Source organism: Buteo buteo, chromosome 4 (assembly GCF_964188355.1).
Source record: "Buteo buteo chromosome 4, bButBut1.hap1.1, whole genome shotgun sequence".
Lineage (NCBI taxonomy): Eukaryota > Metazoa > Chordata > Aves > Accipitriformes > Accipitridae > Buteo > Buteo buteo.
The window spans coordinates 55,490,746-55,514,236 of record NC_134174.1 but is presented as its reverse complement, the minus strand read 5'-3'; the positions used below and the strand labels follow the sequence as shown (position 1 = coordinate 55,514,236).

Genomic DNA, 23,491 nt, shown 5'->3' with positions numbered 1-23,491 from the left:
TGTCCCACCCACCTCACCAGCCTTTGCTGACAAACTGCCTCCGAGGCTCTGGCACGATTGCAAAAAAAGATAACCCGCACTTGCCTGTTGCCAGGAACCGGTGCATTGCCAGGAGGAGCTGCGGTGATATTTTAACCTTCATCTCGCTGTCTGTCTGCTTGAAGGCAGAGAAGTCCTGCTTCCTGTCCCGATGAGCTACTTTCTTTTTCGTCTTGTTATCAGCTGGGGAAGGGAGGGTGGGAAAAGAAAGGAAGGAAGCGATTTCTGTTAGAACGGGGTCCAACATGAACCATGCTGGATGGCGTCATCCAGGATGGCCACCCAGAGCACAGGGTGCAGACAGAGCCCTCTGCAGCACATGCAAAGCCCTGCTCATCGGCACGCAGCACAAACCAGAAACAACCAGCGAGCTCTGCTGTGGGTTCACCTGACCATGAGCCCCTGTCCTGCAGAGCCAGGCACCCACAGCCTCTGTCACTTCTCTGACACTTCAACGGGGGGAAAGCCTCTACTTTCAAACATCTAATTGCAGAAATCTAATTTTTTCATATATATTCCTTAGAAAATTCCCAGCAAGTACATAGACTAAATACACAATGACTTATCATGATGTACCATGGCTTTACTGACTCTTCAGAGCTTTGGCAAAATCCGCGTGCCTTTGGTCCAAGTAACTCCCAAAGTCTACCATACGCAGTTTCTTTCTTCCTGTCCAAACTTCAGCAAAGGCTAGCGAGGTGTACAGCCTGAAGGTGGGAATCTCTGGTGACTTTACAGGCACTGAAGCCAGAATGAAGTACAGAGCAGCTTCAGGAGTTCAGATAAGGGAATTCACCTGCTAGTGATCCCGGACTCCTGTTCTTTATTCAGCTAAATACTTCCCACTTGATTTGTCTGTGTCTTAAAACAGGTTCTGTGGTGGGGAATCCCCATTTGTGAAAGACAACATGAAAGATGGAGTTGAGAGGCACAAACAACCCAGCTATTATCATCTACCCACTGAGCTAATCTGCCAAAATGTCTAGAAAACCAGGTAAGCAGAGAGCTCTAGGCATGTTGGGGTACAGTATACATCTATTCCACGGAGAAGAGGTCTCTGCTCAGATGGCAGGGTCTTGCTCTTCTCTCCTGACACAGTGCGTAAGGTGGCATTGGTTATAAGCAGCAGAATGCTGTCAGTCAGCTCTGAGCTTCACCGTATATTGCAGGAAACCCAAGTCTTGATGCAATTACTGTGAGCCCGCCAGACTTGAGGCATGGCTCAGGTTCTAGGGCCTTAGTGGGGAAAGATATTGAAAACACTATAGCTACTTGTCTATCAGACCCCTAGTCATTGGTTTAAAATGACTGGACTTTTGAGAGACCACAGGCAGTTCTGGTGCATTGATTCACTGCTGAGAATTCAGGCAAACACACAAAGAGGTGTAGGTGACAAGCTAACACTGTGAAACCTCATGCATACTCCCAGGTAGCTGTTGCCAGATTTTGGGTTATGCATGCAAAGATGATTAAATTGATGTACCATAGCAAGGAAGCCACTGAGATCTGGAGTCCTGTATGCGTCCAAATACATGCTACGACTATGTAAGGCTCAGAGTGGTTGAGTTTGGGACTTGGAAATCCACAATACTGGTAATTAAGAGATTTCTAGAAAGACTTTCCCAATTCATCTAGACTTTTAGATGCTCAACCATAGACAAGCCTCCACTATAGGATGATCACAGACTCAACAGCAATACTGTACTGATAGTAACATATCTACTCTAAATATCTAAAGCTCATTCTGTCAGCAGTGCAAATCAGCAAATTTGAGATGCTTGTTCCCAAGCACATGGAGAAGAACGATGATGACCCATGCCCTTTTTCTTCTTTGAAACCAGAAGACTCTTACCCTAGTAGTACTTTACCCAGGACCTGGACTGCATCAGGGACTGCAGTTTCTCTTCCAAAAGCAGGAATAGAAACCACCCAAGGGAGTGGTTATAGACTAAAAACAATCTCTGCCTTAGGAATATAGTCAGACAGACCTTAGCTGCACTTGCAGTTAAAGGAAAGATGGATACCAAAGCTCTCACTAGGTCCTACCTCTTGTAAGAGGTAAGAAGAATAGAAACTGTGCTTTTTCTGAAAAGCGCAAGAAAATGCTATTTTTCACCATGCTGCGGCTAGGATGCTTTCTCACAAGGAGCTCTGTCATTGCTCTCTTCAGGGAGTAAAAAAATCATAAGTTTTGGCCCTGGGACAGGGAAACATCTCTTCAGTGGGGCAGTAAAGTATCTCTGTATTCCTCCTGTGAATGAACTGTACCACTGCAGGCTTCACACAGCACTTCTGGTACCTAAAAACAGGGCCAGCATCACACCATGGGTGGATGCCTTAAATCTTTCTGTCTGCATCAGTCATCAAGGTAAGAGACCTAGGTTCTTAATCAAATGATGGGTGATATCCTCTCCTTCTACTGTTTCCTTGGCAGCTTGTCCCAAAACCTTCCCCCAAGAAAAATGTTACACAGTGAGCGCAGAGCCATATGGTTTAACGCCATTATCTTGACTTATTTTTGTAAGGGATGGTCTTAATTGTTCTTCTCTATCCAAACAACTTCTGAGCTTCTTGTAAGACATAAGAACCAAGGATTGGATGGTGACAGAAGTAATTGAATCTGGACCAGGTATTTCCTGTCTGTCCTTCCTATAGACCTGGGCACTGAAGTGATCTTGGCATGCTGAAGCGATTTCTGCTTACAGAGTGCTGTGACACTGTTTGGTTCTGCAACATGAACAATGTGATGCGTGAGGGACACTCTTAATATAGCTTTTGGTGAGATCTCAACAAATATTGCAAGTATCTTCAGTAGGTTCTGGGAATATTTAGACTTTTCCCTTAAATCAAAGGCAGCAAGGCTGACCATGAGCTCCTGGGCTGAGGGAGAGAACTCAAGAAGAGGAGGGGTCCAAACACAAGTAAGGTTGTTATCTCTCTTGTAGTATTTCTGAACTTTCAGGCCTGACGCAGAACACCACAAATGATTACATGAATTTCCTTGAAGGAGCCAGCTTGGACTGGAGCCAGCTACAGAACAGAGTTCAAACCTCATATAACCCGTTTAGTTGGGTGGGCGGGCAGGCAGGCAGCAGGCTGACAGGTGCTGCAAATGCACCCAAACAATGTTCTGGAAAGGTTCTTGTTCTCCTCCTGTGCTCCTTTTTGTCCTTTTGTCTTTAGGACAGAGTAGACATCTGCAGTGAGCTCCAGACAAGATAATGAGGACAAAAATATCTTATCAAATGGGACTGTGGTTCTGTCTGGCACACAAGAACTGTACAAGGACAGAGACAGGCCACTGCTCGACATGTGCATCTATCAGATACTCCAGGAAAAGAAAGTACATTTCCCAGAGGACTAGACTCACTGACCCTGTGCCCACACTCAGTACCAGGACGCCCAGTCCAAGAGTCAGAGGTGGATGCCAGTCCCACTCAGCACACACCCCATGTTCCCCTCTCCCTCGTCCCCCAGTGATGCACACACCCAGGCTGGCGGCCTATGTCCCACACACCGCACAGGTTCTTTTAAGCCTGTGGGTTTGTTTCATTTTAAAAGAAAGGTTTAGGAATTAACTAAGTTAGTTTTGCCAGTTCTTTTTGTCCCTAGCTAGGAAAACCAGGTTGCCCTGTGTATCACACATGTTTTGGCAACTGACAGAAAGTCAGCAGGACTAAACCTGAAGCTCTTTAACAGCCTAGAATAGCTTCCTGTAAGGATGCATCTCCTGCAGCCTACCGGTGCTAGACAGCAGAAGGTTAGCAAGTCTGTAGTCCTAATGGCCAACAAGGCAAAAGCATCATTTTCTAATGGATGGCAACCACCTTGCTATATCTAAAGATCAGATTCCAGCTACACAAAGCTCTGCTGTCCTGGCATAGGATACGGATGTACACCATACCAGTATCTGTAGGTCTTGCCCGACAATTGGCATTGCAAAACCTTTTCTATGTTGCTACACTTTCACTGGATGACAGTGGAGACACTTATTAGGCCAAACAACTTCTATTCCCATAGCTCCGTGCTTTAAATGGGAGAAGTGATACAGAGTTTACCAGGACATATATTTAACATACCTGTTTTGACAGCTGTTTGGAAGCAGGAATGTTCAAGTAAGATGTGGTCTTCCCCTCAGGGAAGTGACTTGTCAAGGCTAAAAAAAAAATCATTAGGTGAAAGCTACTGCAGGTGCAGCAGTGCAGCTCTGTAACAAACATAACGCTGAACACCCCTGCAGCATGGGATTGCCAGGGGTCATATTCGCTGAGACAGACTGCTGAACAGCATGCAGGTGAGCACGTAAAAATGCAATGTAAGCTGATGCTTACAACCAGCATACTTATCCGCAACATGCAGAACACACGCACAAGGGTGCATTAAGGTATTTCATTTGTAGAAAAATCCCAGATTTTACATGTGGCAGAACCTCTCTGACTCTATGCGCGAAAAACAGTAGCATTCCAGTTGCACTAAGGTGATGATTAAACTCGTCTTCAATTAGAAAGAGCTAAATAAGACAGGCCACCAGTCAAACACGGGTCAGAACAGTGAACTCCATGTTTCTCAAGCGCACTGCGGTCTGAGGCCAAGACAGAACATAAAGCTTTCTCTTTTGGCCCTTTGAGAATGTTGAGAAATATTCTCCCACCATAGCTAGGGCCATGGGAGTGCAGGACAGATTCCTATAGCATGTCAACCATGAAAAAACGCTCCAACTTTCCAGTACTAAGAACTAAACACACTGACAGCTCTTCATTGTGACACTGGCTGAAATGTCGTCAGATCCTACCTTTGTCATGACAGAAACCTCTTCTCCCCAGCCCATCAGCATCCCCAATAGAAAGTCTCATGCTCAGTACTCAGTCTATCTAGATGTTGATAGGTCAGAGAGATTTAACAATTTTTCTTGCTCCCATCTTCTTCTCCTTGCTCCCAACATCTCTACAAGTGATATGACATAGCAGACTACAGCAGTCTGAAGAAATTGGGCATGCAACCCTCCAGAAATTCAGCTGCAGAGCTTCAGCAGGGAGAGCAGCTTTCAGCAAAAACTGTAAATATACAGTTGCTTCTACCCTAACACGGTTCAAATGGATTTTCATGGAAAGAGCAGAAAGGCACAGTTTCAACACCAAGGTCAGGCATGTCATCAAATTTCAGGTTTCCATCAAAGCAAAACAAAATATTTTTAAAACTTCAGAACAAAGGTGTAACAATGCTGCCAAAATTTTTCATAAGGTCTACTTTTAAGTAAACACCTAGCATAGAGCAAATCAGTGCAAAGGTTTCAAGTTGGCTTGGGCTGAGCTGAGCATACCAGCTTGGTCTTATAACAAACAGCATCAGAGAACTCTAGTACTAGTTGGGGTTACTAGCACTGACACCCTGATATCAACATCAAAAACGAGATGCCTTAACGTATGGTGGACAATAAGGTACCTTCAGTAAACCCAAAGCATGTTCCCATCACTATACCAATTGGAAGTGCTTACAGCACATCAATCTGCCCAAATCCAGAGCCTATCACATTTTCTGTGATCCTTGCAGCTTCTCTGGATTTCTGCTTTTCTCCCTTACTGTTACAGTGTCCTTCAGTCCAAACAGTGGAATGAACTCCAGTGCTTCATAAACAAACTAGAAGTTCATCTTCATGGTACACAGCAGAAGTCACCCCCCCAAAATTTCCTGCATCCTCCAGGAAGCCTGGGAAGTGAAGTTTCCCTCCTGTTCTGAAACAGGAATTTTCAATAGTAAAACCTTCCCAGGAAGGAGAGTTTCAAATGAAGTCATGATCACCAGCTCTATTTTGTTGATCTAGGAAGTCTTCGGATAGTAAAATTAAATTCTCATTTCCTTGCCCTCTAACATGCTATTAATGGTCAAAGCTTTTTTTGTCCTGAAGAATAACACAGCATGTTCTATGTGGTTTCTCTTAACAAACAAGGGGGAAAACACATTGAAAAGCATATGCAATGTCTTTTCACTCGTAGAAACATAGAAATATCTCAAAGGTGATGAGACAAAGATAGGATCTTTTTGGAGTATAAAAGAAAGTCTGAATTCACCCTGTAAAAGCACTATGTTGTAACTGATTAGCCCGACAATTCATTTGTGAAGGTACAAAAAGAAATCTATAATAACAGGACTTCTGTGATTTGCATAGTAATTAGACCGTTTAGCATATCGTAAAACACAACTGTGATTTACATGAGCCTTTGGGCACATAAATACTGGTAAAATACTGACCAGCTGCAGAAAGTAGTTCAGGCAATAACAATCTATTGGGAAAAGTAGAGGTATGTCTATCCCACAGTGTAAAGTGCTCATATGGCATTTGGCTTGGAGGGAGGATAGAAGACGCTTGCACTGGCCTGAAAAAGATGTTGTAGAAATATTCAGACCCCTTTCATGAGGAAAGAAAAAGAAACCAAAGGACAGATGAACAGTGTTAAATATATTTAAAATTATTATTTCTATTACAATAGAATCTACAGACATCCTTGTGCTACATGTGAACACACAGTAAAAAACAGCATCTGCCAGCAAGTGATCAAAGCACAGATAAGACAGATGAAGAATGACAGAAGGGAAGTCCTGTATGCACAGGCCAGATTGTGCAGATGGGAAGAGAAGCAAAGACACTTTAGGTAACTGGCCAAAGACCAGACAAACTGTAAACTGGTAAAGAAAAGAGTCCAGATCTCTCAAGTGCCAGGCAATGGTTGACCTGCAGCATCATGTCCCTCAACATATGTTAACAGAAAGGAAGGAAGGAGCTGTACTGAGTGATAAAAAGAGGAGTCATTTAGGACATGCTGGTTTTCAGCACTGAAGAAGACTTCCCTTTCTCAGGTTTCCTGAACGAGTGACAGAGAGAGACTCTAAAGAGACTCCATTCCCCTTCCTTGAGGCATGGTATTTGCCTGCCTTCTTGCTAAAGTATGGTAGTACACAGACTACAGGCCCTTGAGGTGGAGAGAGGTTAGGGGAAAATGTGGGAGGTCATGAGCACTGTAACAAAAAGGTTTAACAAGTCCAGTGTGTTGGAGAACAGCTAGCAGGAGAGACCAGACAGTTGCAGATGTAAACCTTCTTGATGTAAGGGTCAAGTAAAGAAACCTGTCCTGTTTCCGAATTAATACAGCATAAAGGAGTGAGGTGCCCATGCTGCGAAAACAAAAATTACTTTGACCACCTGAGGGATCTGCAGGTTATTTGACCACTGAGATTTTAAATCAGCAACTTAACATCTCTCAAAACACTTCTATTAAACGCAACTGCTGCTGGATGGAGTCTTCCCTCTCATCTATAAACAAAGTGCAAATATTTCTACTCACTGTATAGATCTGTTTCATCCAGAATTTCAGACTTGATGATCTCTTCGATCACATCTTCTAAAGTGACAATTCCCAGGACTTCATAAAAAGGATCCCCTTCTCCTTCATTGTTTACTCTTTGTACTATAGCCAGGTGAGACTTGCCTGCAAGGAGACAGATCAGCAATTTAGACATTTTAGAAATTCCTGAAAGGTCAGAAATTATAGCAGAATTATAGCCATAGAGGTATAAATAAAAAGACAAAAAGGTTGATGTCAGGCTTCATGAAAAAAGAGGCAAAGTTTAACAGATGCTTAAAATCATAATCTGATTTCTGTCTGTGAAATGTGTTCCTGGGTCACATAAATTCACCTAATGCACTAAAGGAAAACAGCTAAAGAGATCAGTGTTCTCTTTCTGATGTCTTTCTCAGTGAGACCATCACCCTGGCATTGAATTCATTATATTAGCTTGTTGATGGTTGTTCCACTTCTTGTCTCACGCATTGGCAGAGGAAGGCCAGGCTGGAGCCCTCCTTTGCAGCAAGCTCCTGTAGATGTTTTCCTCAAGTCTGGAAACAACAGCAACAATGGCCAAACCACAGAAGCATGTGGACAGGGTAGAGCTGGGGAGAACAGGTCAGCCCAATCCATGAGTTTCTCTTTTTCTCCTCCCTCCCTCAAAAACAGTTTATTTAGACATGCTCCATACAGAGGGGGGGTGCTTATTTAGGAATGAATGAATGAACTAAAATATTCAAAGTGACAGTATCTGATCAACAAAGAGAAAAGCTAGGATGAGATATACTAGTGGCTCTAAAGAACCCTGAGCTGTGCATCATTCACAGTGTATTCTATAATTCCTGAATTCCCTTCTGCCACAGGAATAATAATAATATCATGACCCTTCGAATCCGCTTTGATATCCTTGGTTGCCAGTTTCCCTAGCTGCCATTGAAAGCCAGTCCTTTGTAAAGCTGCATAAAAAGTAACATGCATTCAAAGGGTTCACCAAATACAAGTGGCATTTTGAAGTATAAATACAGCAGGTATCAATATGCTTTCTGAACTATCAGAAGGTAAGCAACATTGTCTCACATTCTTCTTTGGTAGTCTCAAAAATAAACTTATCCCCATCTGTAGAAGATAACCAAAATAGTTCAACTTTGCTTAGACCCCTTTATAGGCAATAATGTCTGCATGTTTTAAGATTCAGATTATTAGACTAACAAGCATTCAAACAATTCCAACCCAGGCTTACTCATGCTTAAAGAATGAAAATATCCCAAACAAATTAGACGAGGGAGGAAAACTTGTCAACTACTGATATAAACATTGCATCAGGTCAAGTCAATTCACTTTGGTAAGTTTTTCACATCTGCTTTCCCAGGGACCCAACATAAGCAGTTAAAAACAAATTCTTGGTGAATGCTGTCTGTCGAAAGTTAAATTCTTTTGCTATTCCCAGCTTGTGATCATTTAAAAGGAATTTTCCAAAGCAGGGTCTAATATTAGACTCAAAATGAAGTTTCCATTCCACTTAGGCGATATTCTCACCAAAGTAACTACTGCATAATCTGATTGTCTTGGAGCTACTCGTTTAGATGCAGATGGACATTCTTTAAATACCAACTCCACAGCACTGCTGAGTCTTATCTTGAGGAGACCTTATTCTACAGTGAATTAATAGAAAGATGATTTGTGATTTTAAAGGATCAACATTCATATCGTACTGAAAGTCTTTCACTGTGCCAGGTTTTATTTCTTGCATTCCTTACAAGACTTCCAGCTCTTTTTACCACTCGATGAACAGTGTTAAAAAAAGTGACTTCATAAAACCATGAAAGATTTAGGTACTATTATCATTCCTGTTGCCCTGTAATATATTATTCCAATTATATCCTTTCAATGTAACAATGTTCAAAAACTGTGGCACAAAAAATGTCACACAGACAAACCAAATATTGTAATTTATTTCCCAACGCCTGCTCAGATATTAGTATATCCGCTTTCAAGTCAAAAGGCATGACTCCTTCAAGAACCATTTCTATCACAGACCAGAGCAGCTCATTTGCACATGCTCATTCACATGCTAATTCCTGATGATCACCATTCTCATACATTACCAAGTGGTAAGAGTGCTTGGATCTGTACAAGTGGGTAAAAGAAAAAAAACCAAGAACAATGCTATCAACTCAGTGTTTCAGATTTGATCAGTATCACCAAATTACAGCCTCTTCCTTCACTTCTGTACTGCCTGTGATAAAGCTGAACTAGGCGATAAAATTTTACATTTTGAAAAGCACAGTCTTTCTCTAACAGTGGAGTCCCAGGCTCATCTACAAGCAATGCGAGAGATTTATGGAAATGGGATTCGGGATGGACCTGAGGGGCTGTAATACCATGGGAAGTTGTGCACAACTTTCAGGCACAAAACCAGTTACATGCCCTTTTCATCGGGGTAGTCCCCACCAAGAATTTAGGACCACTAAAGTATGTTACACTTTCCCCATTTCAGCAGCCACTGCACTCTGATCTGACCTAATATACCTAATGTGAGACAAGTGACCAAAATCTGTACCAGCTACTGCCCTCCTATCCAAAGTGAGCTGATAAGGAATTGTTACGGATGGGTATCAGACATTTTGCACTTTCTACAATGAAAAAGGCGGCCAGAAACACTTTTTCTGGCTCTGCCATAATCTCTGATTTTTAGGTTTTTTATTTATCACCCTTACTATCGAGACCATTGAAACTTGTCATAGTTTCCAATGTCTTTGGACTTGGAAACTATGACAAGTTTCAATGGGTAGCACTGATGTTCAGCTCTACTTTCATTATTAAAACTGTATGTTGCAGAGAGTTTATCTGTTGAAAATACATAAATTATCCAAACGCAGGCTGACACTAACCTTTCTTCCCTCTTGACTGTCAAGTTTTCCTATTCCTGACTTTCATGAACCCATCACTTTGCTGGGGTGAGATGAATTTAAGCCAATCTAATTGGGCTGCCTCTAAAAGGCTGCCTTTTGCTCCCAAAGTCTTCTCCTTCCTTTGCATTTGTTCCAATGCTCATGCAGTCACTTGATGAGACAGACTAGATCCAAAAATTACATTTCTGGGGTCTTTGCAAGTTAATTTTGATCCAGATCCAATAATTTGCCAGAAATCATCAGACAGTGGAACAAGCATCGGTGCCGGTGACAGAGGTGTCACAAAGATGCATTCCCAGACTGGCTGCCCTCTCAGGCTGCTGCATAGATGACTGCAAAATACCCTCCACGTATGGAAGTAATCAAGGCAGAAAAGGCTAAAGAAAAAGCCAGAGGAGCGCCAAGACTTCTTTATACGTCGTAGAAGAGCACAACACAGCATGTGCCCAACTTTAAAAGTGGCCTGTGAGTAAAATAATGACTCCTCCAAGTGTTTTAAATAGAAATTGGCTACAGCTTTATTCAAAGACTTTTATCAGGCCACTGGTACTTGACATACTGTTTCATTCAACTGAGAGAGGGTTTCAACTGTATTTTCTACCGCTAAGTACATACAATATGTATCCAACAAGGAGCTGAATAAAGTAAGCGTCCAGGTAAGGAAACCTGGACCATCTATAGTATTCCTAGGGCTCTGAGAGCAAAACACAAATTAAGCAGAGAGCGCAAGCGTGCATGGCAATTATATAAATAATTTCTATACTTCACTGATTTTCTGACCACGGTCTCTAACCACATGACATCTATGACATTAATCTTTCTTCAATCACTTGTTTTAAGTGTTGATACAATGAGATTTAGCAAGCAGGCAGCTATGCAGCACTGCCAGATCTGATAATAAAAGCAGAAATGACCTGAGTGATGTGTAATAGGCAGCACCAGGAGAGAACTGTGGGCACTGCTCTGACCCACAACTCCTCTGTGGCTATAGGCAGGCAGCGTTTGCTTTCTGCCTCAGCCTCCCCCATCTACAGTGACAGTCAGTAACATCAGCTAGAGCCTACAGAGCTTATACGTGTACACAGCTTGAGACATAAGTTGTGACAAATGCTAATCTCTCAAGTTGCATTCATGGGCAACTAAAGGACCAAGGTGTTTTCTTAAAAGCAAATCCAGTCCCATCCCATTGCTGAAAGTCTTGCCACTCAGCTTGCATTTTGCCCTGTACCGCAACTTCTGATTAATTTATTAAGCTAATTAAGAAACACGAAGATGCTTAGTGAAATCTGCATGAGTCAGTGAATGTAGAATGAGCTCCTGGGAGCCCATGTGATTGACTGACCACGCAGAACAGCACTGGAGGCAATGCCTGAAATACTGATTCTCTTACAGTACCTTGACCATTCCTTGAAAAAGATATGGAAAGAAAATTTTCACCCTTTGGACCTAACTGGGGCATTTATACATTTAGAGCAAGGACCTCAAGAATATTGCCATGGAGTTCAAACTAGAGATGAAAACATCTGACCAAGTTCAACATCTGCTCTGGTCAATACAGGGGGTCTTGTCTACATGAAGAGTTTTGCCATATGAATGGAGCTGTGCCCACGCCACTTTCACATGCCACTTCCCCACAGATACACAGGCAGAAGAAATTGGCTGACAGGAACATTATGAAGTTCAATAAATGCAAATGAAAAGTCACAAATCTGGTACAAATTAACCCCCATGCATTAGTACTGGGGACTGACTGGCTGGGTCTGCAGAAAAGGACTCCATGATCCTGGTGAACAAGCTACACAAGTCAGCAGTGTGTCCTTGCAGCAATGAAAGCTAGCTGCATACTGACTACATTAGTACACGTGCAGCTAGCAGGTCAGGGGAAGGGATTATTCCCCTCTTTTGGCACTTGTGAGACCACACCTGGAGTACTTGTGTCCAGTTTGGCGTTCTCCAATACAGGAAAGACACTGACAAACTAAACCAATTCCAGTGGATGGATGCTAAAATGGTCTGGGGCTGGAGCCCACGATGCACAAGAAAAAGTAGAGGAAGCTGCATAGGTTCAGTCTTGTAACGAAAACGCTAAAAGAGGGGTCTTAAAAGTCTTTAAGTACCTCATAGTAGGCTACAGAGAAGACAAAGCTAGATTCTTCTTGGAGCTAGATACTGATGGGACAAGAGGCAACGTACACAAGTTTCAAAAATCTAAAACTCTCCTTAAGTAAGAAAAACTTGTTCCTCATGAGGGTGGTCAAACACTGAAATGGGGGCCCAGAGGGGCTGTGAAATCTCCATCTTTGGAGGTATTCAAAACTCAGTGACCTGAGTCAACTTCAAAGGTAGCCTGCTCCAGAGAGAGGGCTGACCAGATGGCCTCCAGAAGTCCCTTCCTACATTACCCTGTGATTCTAAGAGACTTTGAAGGGGGGCCTGACTGAAATCCCATCCCGAACTTCATTTCTGACTTTTCATTCCTGAATTTCTGCTTAGGAACCTAAAAAAATTGCAAAATTTTCAGTATGTAAGGGTAATATGTAAAGACAGCAAGTAAGTTTTACTGATTGGAATGCCGCAATACAGCCTTGAATGGGACCAAAAGTAATAGCAAAATGACGCTACTAGCCAGACTACGCTGATGAAAATTATAATACTGCTGGCATAGCTTTAAAGCAAAAGATGGATCTCAGGAAGTAAGTGGTCCAACAGCAGAGGTGTAAGTCAGGGGCTCTGAGCAGTGAGCAACAAGCTATGTGTGACGTGTATAAGCTTGTATCATGAGTAACCAACTAGAGATGCCTCTACTTCTGCAGAAAGAGGTTTATGAACTCAGTAACTGGGAAGATTTGTATGTGTTATTTCCCCCACACAAGAAGCAAATCTCACTCAAGGCCCCCAGTTTCCTTTTATTAACAAAACATCAGTGCTAAATCAAAGCTATGGTAGACAATTGTAAAACAGAAGATTCCTGTTAAGTCATTTTGCGGTTAAACTAGAATCAGGCTAGTCCATTTTTGTTAAAACCAGTAATCTGAGTCCATTTGCTGTTGGCGAGTGCCCTGGAACGTTAAGCTATAACCTGTTTAATATGCCTACAATGACATGGAGAAAAATCCCAGAGGTGTTTACCTGCCCTTGAATTTGCTAATGATCTGTGCTTCTGAAAAATCTCCCAGTTTATTCTTATGCGACTGTTTTGGTTTTGACTGATTTCTACAAAGGTAAACAATTTGGTCTGTCAGGGAGATTCACAGCTTCAACAATACATTATGCAAAACAATCAATTTTAAAATGCGTTGTATAATTTAACCATTAAAAACAACTCCCTCTAGAACAGCACTGGCTTGCAAGCAATTATACTTAAGTAACAAGTGTTTTCCTAAATTTCTTTTCTGCAGCACAGTTCAAGGACATTAAATCTCTCTTCTATTAGCAGAAATTTGCATTCATGCTGTTTGCTTTTGCATTTTGATTATTTTCAGTGGGGAAATCAGACTGCTACTTTCTCCCCCCACCACCACTAACTGGTGTACACTGCCTTTGGGTTCACAACAGAAGACCATTCACAGAATCAAGAGAAACCTAAAACTTATGCACAAACATAATCTAGACTTAGACTAGACTAGGCTTTTTAGATACTGCTCTTTTCAGCAGCAAAACGCACATTTTTTTAATACATATTTGGGAAGCGAACACAATAACTAACATTCATTTAATACAGCCACATGAAACTCAACCAGATCCTCAAAGAAATGAGTGAAAAGTATCAGTGCAACAGAAGGGAATACAGTGATTCTTCACCTTTAAATGAGAGAGCTTACAGTCTCATTAAAACATTAACTAGAACCCACATCAGCCTTCACAAGAAAATAAAAAAGTAGCACTTTAAATAGCTTCTTTGTGTTAAAGCCCATTTTAGTGGGAGGACACCAAAAAAAGGAAAAATTAGGGGGAGTTTCAGAATGACTTCCTGACAGTGAATTGTATTTGTAAGGAATACTTTCCCAAGGGAAATGGCAGAAGCTCAGTTACTTGCAACTTTGAAAACTCAACTGGATGAAGCTGCTCAAAAGGTCTCAATAATTCTCCACTGCCCTGTGGCAGATGGAAGAGAAGCAATGAGCTAACATTTTCCATCTCCAGCAGCCTATCACTTGGTGTAGGCACTCCAACTTAACTGTTGCTGCCTACCCTTCAATCCATTCTAGTCAGATCTTGGTGAGAATAACGTTGTCAAACTTAATTAACTTTGCTGCTGGTTCTAAGAGTGAGAATGTAGCTCTAGAAAGCTGCTACCTGCTGCAGCTTGAGATGCAACTGAACTGAACCTGGCAACAAACTTGGATCAGAAGCTGAGAAGTCACCATGGGTGCATGAGTAAAATAAATTAGCTGGGAACCAGAAATAACTTCAGAGTAAGGACAAAGGTCATTTCAAATTAGAGCTCTGCTATCAAAGTGGAAATCTTAGGGAAGAATCAGGAGAAGTGAGAACACTTAGGGAAAACTGTTACCAGTTGTAAGCAGGCAGCAAGACTGAAACTAAAGAGCAAAGAGGAAAAGTTTCAGAAACTCCTTGAACATTAGTAATGATTCCCTTGCTATGGACAGTGTGTCAATGCTTCCCAGTCATGCAGTCCTTATCCGGTACGGAATCTGGGCTGGATATGGCTGGGACTGACAATAACCAGAGTCCACAGGGGTGTAAAATGCACACCACTAGCTGGGCTGCTCTCATTGTTGGCCAGAACATCTGATTTCAGCCTGGTAAATGGTCAAACACAAGCTGCTTCCCAAAACTGGAAGCTAATGCCCGAGAAAAGCATCTGCTGGATCCGAAGTAGGAGAGGAAGAGATGGAAAATGCAACACTTGAGAGAGAGAACTCTCCCGAAAGCAAAGTGGTTTCTGACACCCTTGGAAGGCTCTAACCCAAGTACAAGGTTGTGATATCAGGACACTGTAGCTTGAGATGAGAAACAGGCTGGAGGTTTAAAAAACAAATCAAGGAAGCACTTCAGGGAGTGCAGCAAACCAAAGTTGATAGAAGAGGTGGCAACAATGAGAAAACATTGAGTCTGGAGAGAGACCTATCACTATTTGGGCTAACGCAGAACAAAAATTTCAGATAAAATTTAAGGCAAGCAAACAGAATACTGAAGTCATTCTTGGTCATGGTTCAAGTCTTCCAAACTAGATTCGATACTGAAGTGTGACTTACACTGATGTGATTTCCCCTGTGCCTCCACTTCCCAAGGCAAGTAATGACCTTTTGGAAAGAAGTGGAAGAAATGCATCCCCTTACTGACTTGCACCTCCACCCCACAGTCAACAAGGATTTTTTTCTTAGTGTTCAAGGACCCTAAAAAGGAGCCATGCTAATTTTATTACTTCCCTGTTTGTTCAAGATCGTCCCCACTGATTTCAGCATTCCTTCAGGGATGAAGAGCCGGCACCAGCCAGCAAAAATGCAGCCAGCAGAGGGAGCGCAAAACCTTGGGTTTGCTAAACTCGAAGCTCCAGGTCCTCCCCAGACCTCAGTCCAGCAGCAGGCAGATGGAGAGGAGAGGTCCTGGATTCTGGCATCGGTGGGGTCTGGGTGCTGGCCCGCTGTGGAAGCCGGGCAGATCTCCTTTGAGAGATGTATACTTCAGCATGGGACTCCACAGCAATGACCAACATCTGCCATGGCCTGTTCAGTGGCTCCTTCTATAGCTTTGCATTGTTGCTATGACTTCTGCCCACCCCACCTTCCTTCCTCCCTCTCTCCTACCCTGGGGGGGTACAATTTTTTGAGCCCTTCATAAGGGTGCAGGAGAGAAATTGTCACCTCATCAGCCTCCTCCATCACTCCACCTGTCTAACTGGCTGCTTCTGCTAACCAACAGTTAATCCAGTAAATAAAAACAAGAACATCAAGAGATGTTTGAGAGCAACAAAAATAGAAGTTGACCCAAAACAATGATGAACTTGAAGGACTTTAATATTCAGGTAACCAAAACACACCACCAACAGAAACAACAGCCTTGTTCTGTATCATCGCAGCCAAAAATCCTACTGATCTAATCTTCCCTCCCTCAATTCCTAGAACAAACCGAGTTTAATTTGGGGAGCTCCTAGATTTTGGCATCTACACCATGAGATTTTAAATCTGACAAAGGTAAAGTACTAGAAGGCACAACAGAAACATGTTTGGACATTAGGAGGAGGTTAGCTGAGGCCAGCGTGCTTACATAAGGACCTAAACCGTGCTGAGAGCAAAGCGTATGAGCTGAAAACGAAGAGCAGCATCTTGGGACTGCGGGGTCATGAAAGGAACTGGGGGCTGGATATATTCTCTCTCTTTTTTTTTTTTTTTTTTATTACCATCATCAGCTCCTGTAGTTTACTTTTAGCTCACTATTTAGGACATAAATTTAAAAGGGTTCTTGTGTTAGCAACATCTTAGATCATTACTATTCTATTTTAATGACCTGTTTTACTTCAGGCCATTTATATCACATGCAGTTTGCAATTCCAGCAGCTCAAAACCCCGGCTGGTCAATGGCACCATCAGATTTTTCAAGCTCAGCACAAGGCCTTCTCATTTATATTGTGACAGGAGCCAGGGGAAGCTTAACGAGTTAACTTTCTAAATTGGTGACAACATCCTTCACCCAGCAGGTTTTATACAACCTGAGAACCACTTCTGCGTGTGCGCTTTCACAGCGAGGGAAGCCACAGGATAAACATGCCTGTAAACACAACTAGCGCCAGTGACCTTGACTTCACATGAGCACAGGATTGGGGCCATGTGAGCACTTTTGCTCTGATGCTGCACATTTGTTTCTCCGAAATGTAACGCGGGGCACACCAATTCACACACCGCGCTGGGGATGCTGCCATTACAGACCAACTTCCAATCGCTTCAGCAGAAAACGAAGGATACCACAGCAATTTGAAGGCACAAGAAACACAGCCTTCTTCTGGCATTGGCTTTCTGTTCGGGTCAGGTGCCACGAGGTGTATCCACAGAACTGTGTTTCACACTGTCAGCAAATTCAATGGGAAGTGGGGAATATCCTCTGGCTTGAAAGCGACTCTTTTAAAAAGACTAAAGGTATGGCACATCTAAACATAGCAAAGTGTCAAGACAGATCCAAAGCCGCATCAGAGAACCTCAACTGGAGCGACCATTTCCAACCTTCTGAAGCCACTAGCAGCATCTTCACTTTGCTTTGGTGCAATTTCAGCTAACGGCACAGAGCAGAGCGGAATCCTGGACCCATGCCTCTTCATCAGGAACACATACAGATCAACAGTTATGGATATGAGGCGGGGGTGTGTGTGTGTGTGTCATTTAAACCACCCAAAAACATGTTGAATTGTCTGACACAACAGCAAACAGACAGAAGAGCACCTGTGATTTCAGAACTGGGCATTGCAGATACCAAACTGCCTGCAAACTGCAGGGGTTTTTGCAAAATACTAATACGATAATGTATAAAGGAGGGAAAAACCCATGATTTTGCATTTTGCTAAGGATTTAAGTAGATTTTATCTTGATGACGTGTTACTTTAAAAGCGTATCATGCAAAGAGGCCAAAAGAACTAGTTAAAATGCTGACTCAGCATCTCCAGGGAAAGGAAATATCACAGTAAACTGCCTGGTTTGAAAGAGTGACAATACTGATGATATATTTGAATGCATTCTTACTATTATTGAAGAACAAATGTAGAATGACTGGCTTTGTTCCTAGGAGTTTTCAATTACACGTATATGTAAGATTTTTCAAGTGAACTAGTAATACAACATCATCTTTCCACCCACACAAGGCAAGATTAATTTTCCAAAAATGGTACTACTGGGTCAGATTTTAGAAATGGAGACTTCAAAGATCCATCTCTGTGGCAATTACACTATGAATATTTTTAATTACTGACATTTTAAAGCAACTTTTTAAAGTTTCCATTTGTGAACAACCATCTAATTAGTGTTTCTTTGGGCCACCCTGCATAGCCCTCTGGTAGGCTGAGCTTGCCCAGAGCTCTTGAAGGAGGAAGCAAACGTCCCAGATAAGACAGTAAACCAACAGCCACTGGAGAAAACTGGAGATAAGGTGAAGAGGTAGCTTTGCCCCTTGAGCAACAAAACACTGGAGATAAAATAAAGAAGAGAAAAGGAGTCTAAAGCAGGAGCCTGTGAGTTTGTGAACTTGCCACCACTGGTTTTGCTGTGATGAAGAGTTCTTTTACTCCAGAAGACTAAGGTTCAACAGGATCTACCCAGATCATGAAGAAAATCAGTCTGGAACTGAGACCAGAGTCTATAATGAGTAACCAACAGCAGCTGCCTTTCATAGGTCTACTTTACTATTCTTTTAAGCGACTCCTTCATTTATTCCAGGGGAACCTGTCCCCAGATTTTACTAAAATATTTTGCTACAGTATTTATCACAATTTTCCTAACCCAATGACAGAGACATTAAGCATGGCATTTGAGGAAGCAAGACGACAATAAGAAGAATTAGTGGAATGGCTGCTCATTGTTTTATTTTAAAATTCAGGCCAAAATGATTTCAAAGATGGTACATAAATCAGGGTAGCTCTACAGCTTTCCAACTGCTGGATGTGGATGATGGGATGACAGGCGACTCACACCTACATTACAATATTATTCAAATTCTTCTTGTCAAATATTTAGCATAAAGTGATGTGATATTTTAGTGACGTAACAGGAATTCTGCCAGAATGGTATTTCTTTCATGATCTGCCTGTTTAACTCAGGGAAGGTGTAGTGGAGCCAGCCCTGTTTTCTTTGGTATTCTGCAGAAGTCTCTATCATTATTTTAGCACCATCCAAAATGAATCTGAACGTATTTGCTTCCAAATGACCTAAGTACTTAGCTTTAATATCACTGACTTCTGGGACTTGGTTTATTTTGACAATTTTACTCCAGAACAAGCTTTGTGACGTAGCTTCTCATAAGGAACGGGGCTTTTGATCTAAGCAGAACACTTTTTTCATTCAATCTCCTCTGGCAAGGGACAGATCTCTATTGTCTCCTTAAGACTGTTCACCTTGTTTGTAAATGTGTGTGTTGGAGAGCTCTATGATTTTATCTAAGCCTAGGCTCCCAGACTTTTTTGCTAACACCATGTAATAGCATTGCATCAAGGTATCTCAGGACAGCAAGAGCTTACAAGGTTCTATCTGAATAATCTGCTATGTACAGCTACGATCCACTGACCTGACGTACCCAACTCCTTCTGCAATACTCTGATAAGAGTTACAGTAGAGCACAACTCCACTAGCTAGGGAAACAACCTCAGCTACCATGGTTGAACCCACTGGCACAGGTCAAGTTAGCTTCCCTTGTGAGTGCAGAGGGTGAATTAAAATTCAAGCAATCCATACAGCTTTGCCCACAAATCTGTGCCCACGCTAAGAGCGCTTGGACAGTGCATAATACCAGCATCCCTGCATCCCTAAAACCCTCTGGCCATGGATGTGGCCTCAAACCAATGGTGTCCTATTGTCACGACTTCTGCCTTGCATTTGTTTGGTTTTAGCGAGGATTAGGCTGAATTCTTCTACGTCCCAACAAACACTAAAAGTAAACCACCTCTAACTTCTGCTAGAAAAGACATGGGCAACTAGGTCACACAACATACATACGCGCACTTCACTCTTATTTTCCATGACCGCTTGTAAATCCAAACATTCTGGGTATGTCCATATGAAAACATCAACATGAACCCCAACCAGAAAACCAGTCTATTAGGCTCTGAGGACTTGCCCTTAAATCTATAGCATAAACAACAGTATTTATCTAGCATATTAACAATAGCAAAATGGATGTGGGTCGCTGTGTGTAGTTCACAGGAGAATATCCAAGGACTGGGGCATGAGAGAGTTTAGAAAAGCTACAGATTCACAGACACACACACATATACATACACACACATGGGGCTTTTGTTGTCTGGGTTTTTTTTAAATAGATGGGTATATCATTTTGTATCTTTCCCCACTGCAATACCCTTACTTTCCCCCCCAAGCCATTTCTTGGGGCCTGCAATGCTCTTGGGCTTCTTTCTGCACCTTCCACCTGTTCAGGAAAGGTCCCTCCACAAATGCAGCTACTGGCCAGGGGATACTGCCTTCACCGAACAGGTCAGGGCTGAGCTCTCTACCTCAGAGAGAGCAATAGGAAAAATTTCCTCTCCTACCCACACACCACATTTTTATGAAACTTAAACATGGTATTTCTGACTTTTCTAACTCAATGACTTTCAAAGCTGTGGAGGACTAGGACAGGTAAGGAAAAAAATAGGCAACAAACTGACAAAAACCAAAACAACAACAAAAAAACCCAACCAACCAAACAAAACAACCAGACACAAAAAACCAAATCCCCCCCCCCCGCAAGCAACCTCCCCCACAGCAGTAACAATGCAGACCCTATGCCAGCCCCCCAAATGACAGAAAACAACAAACTTCAAGATATGGCCATAATTTCCACTTGTAGGAAAGGGTTGTCATTTCTTCAAAACAAAGTAAAGAAAAAACCCACAAATTTGCTAGAAAGTCATGAGTAAAAGTGATTATATAAAACCCTACTTTATACTGTGCACAATTTATTTACTTGAAACACCATGTATTTCCAAGTAGAGCTCAAATTTACACACTTAGTCTAAATCAGATGGACTATGTTTCATCTACTGCTCTGCATCTTTATTCACATCAGGTTAATACATGTGAAGGTATCCATCCTTCCAGGCCTTGCAGAAGCCGGGAGCCCGGCTACGCACACTGCATTGCTGTCCTTACAAGGGTTAGACAAACAGAGCAGCAAACCCTGGCGAAAAGGAAATGCATTTTGAGTTCACAGTGAGGCTATCACTTGGCTATTTCTGTAGCGCCTGCCTCTAAAAAAAGATCCAGTTCACACAAGTAGCTATTTTACCTTACTGTCCCACAAGATCTAAATGCATTTTTTCCGATTACACTTTCCCACCATAAAATACACGACAAAATGTGACAAATATTTTTAAATACTCCTATAAAAGCATTTTGCTTATATATAGAAACATGAGTATATATGGAAACATACAAGATTCTGTGTTTATATATAGATGTCTCCTCACTGTATAACTAATATTAGTTCATGGAACTCAAATCACACACGCACAAAAAAATGAATTAAAGTTCCAGTGAGCTTTGCCATAAAGTACACAAAGCAGAAAAAAAACCTCTTGGATTTATGATAATCTCTGTATGAAACACTGAATGGTAAATTCCCTTGAGAACTTCTCTGACACAAGAAACACACAACAAAATAAACAAACTAGGAGACAAGTCCAAGAGGCTCACTGAAGAGACATCTAGCCCACATCTTTTTTTTCTTCTCCTCCACTCCAGCAAAATCTCAGTCAGCAACCACAAGAGAGGTGCAAAGAGGTCTTCTTGGGGCCTAAAGCCCGTCTCCTGGGGAACAAAAGTCCATCAGCTTCACTAAGGTCCTGGGCATTTAAAGCTCTTTTAGAGGAAACACTTTAAATATGTACCACAACTGCTATCCTTGTGAGAGTGCTCCACACTATAATGTCCCTTCTATATGAAAGAAATCTACTTTGATAATTACATGAAGGTGATAAAAGTTCTTCATAAGACTTATCTGCACAAGTCTGAGGGGTTTGAATTTTACTCTCTAATTACTACTCCATGGTTTGGCATCCCAAACACCACATCTCTTGCATTTAACCAAAAGATAAATGTAAAACTGACTTACCTGTTTCAGTGCTTAAGCTGAGGGAAACAAAACTAGCAGAAAATATGAGACACATTTTTTTTAACAGATAAAACTGAAATACTTTTTCCATGCCCTCAAGGGAATCAGTAAAATGGATGAAGAATACCCCCCCCCTTTTTTTAAGCAAACAACTCTCAATCCCATCTGATCACATCTGTTCAAGCACTATTCTAAACCATGAGTCTCCATTCACAGCACTTCATAGTATAGTACTTAAAACTGCCACAGGAGCCTGTTTTAACATCCAGCCAAACACTCATGCTTGAATGTCTTCCTTGATGAGTACAGAATCCTGGTTTTCATGAAAAGGAGAGTTTTCAGCAATAAAGGCCAGGTACTTTTGTAGCAGTTTCACAACAATTACCATGAATAAAAAGAACCCTTGGATGACCTGGACAATAAATAGCTCAAGGTTTTTTCTAAAATACAATAAAGCTACTGAAACAACGTCATACCCAGCCCTGTGTCTCAGGATTACAACTTCGTGTAACGTGCTGGAGTCAACCAGACAAAGCAACCAAGAGAGGTGTCTGAATGAGGAAAGGCTGGAGTAGGCACTGTGTGTAGAGCTTAGTGGAGAGCCTCATGTGATAGTTGTGTATAGCAGGAGATGGCTTTCCAGAAATGAAGATGAATTACTCTCAGGAACAAAATTTGCCTCCTCTCAATCTTTAAAGGCTGGTGGTGTCTCACCTGTTTACTTCCATGGCAACTGGAAGCTGTTGATGCTAAGCTCTGTCTTCTCTCCTGCCCTGTCACTCCTGTTGCATCAAATACCCAGAAAAACAAATGGGACCAAGGATGAATAAATTCAATTGCTGAGCTGAAGCAGTAAAATTTCAAAGTTTTCTTACAAAAACTTTACAGATCTCTGTCCCACTTCACAACATCATCACCTTCTTGCTGGCTGAAAATTAGCAACTATATAATAGATTCAGCCTCACGGTACAAGGGAAGTGTACCACCCTCTGATCTAGAACAAGACTGGATCACAGTGTGGTGACTACATTGTGACCACAGAACAAGACTAGTTCAAGATCCTGAGACCAAGAACTCCAAATCTACCCAGCCTGACAGGAACACCAAGTTCTCTTACAACCACAAGTGATCAGGAGCTCAGATCTATTATTCATTGAGATGATGACATGTCTGGCAGAACAACAGCTCTTGGCAGGACAACAAAATATTTATGTAGTGTAACAACTCAAAGGAAATTATTTGCCAAATTGACTGCAACAATAGTCTTCAACCTTTTTCAATTTGTGGACTGCTAAAAATGCTCAGTGGGAATGCAGAACTCTGTACAGCTGAGCTCTCTACTGTCAAGAGGCTTATTGTTTTTAAGATACCTTTTATTGAGATGTTAGAAATAGTCCTTAGACACAAGCTAAAAAAAAAAAAACAAAAATA

The 23,491-nt window shown here is 41.9% G+C and overlaps 1 protein-coding gene across 5 annotated transcripts in view; it reads right to left on the bottom strand.

The window, feature by feature from the left end:
• Positions 1-23,491, bottom strand: part of CNNM2 (cyclin and CBS domain divalent metal cation transport mediator 2) — a 124,672-nt gene that overhangs the window by 18,185 nt on the left and 82,996 nt on the right. For all 5 annotated transcript variants that reach the window (XR_012650146.1, XR_012650147.1, XM_075026290.1 and 2 more), the window contains exons 2-3: positions 7,380-7,523; positions 85-222 (exon numbers count right to left, since the gene is read on the bottom strand). Coding sequence is in view for 3 of the 5 variants with exons in the window: in XM_075026290.1 (XP_074882391.1) it covers positions 85-222; positions 7,380-7,523 (282 nt within the window). In the remaining 2 variants the exon portion in view is untranslated. The remainder of the gene's footprint in view (positions 1-84; positions 223-7,379; positions 7,524-23,491) is intronic.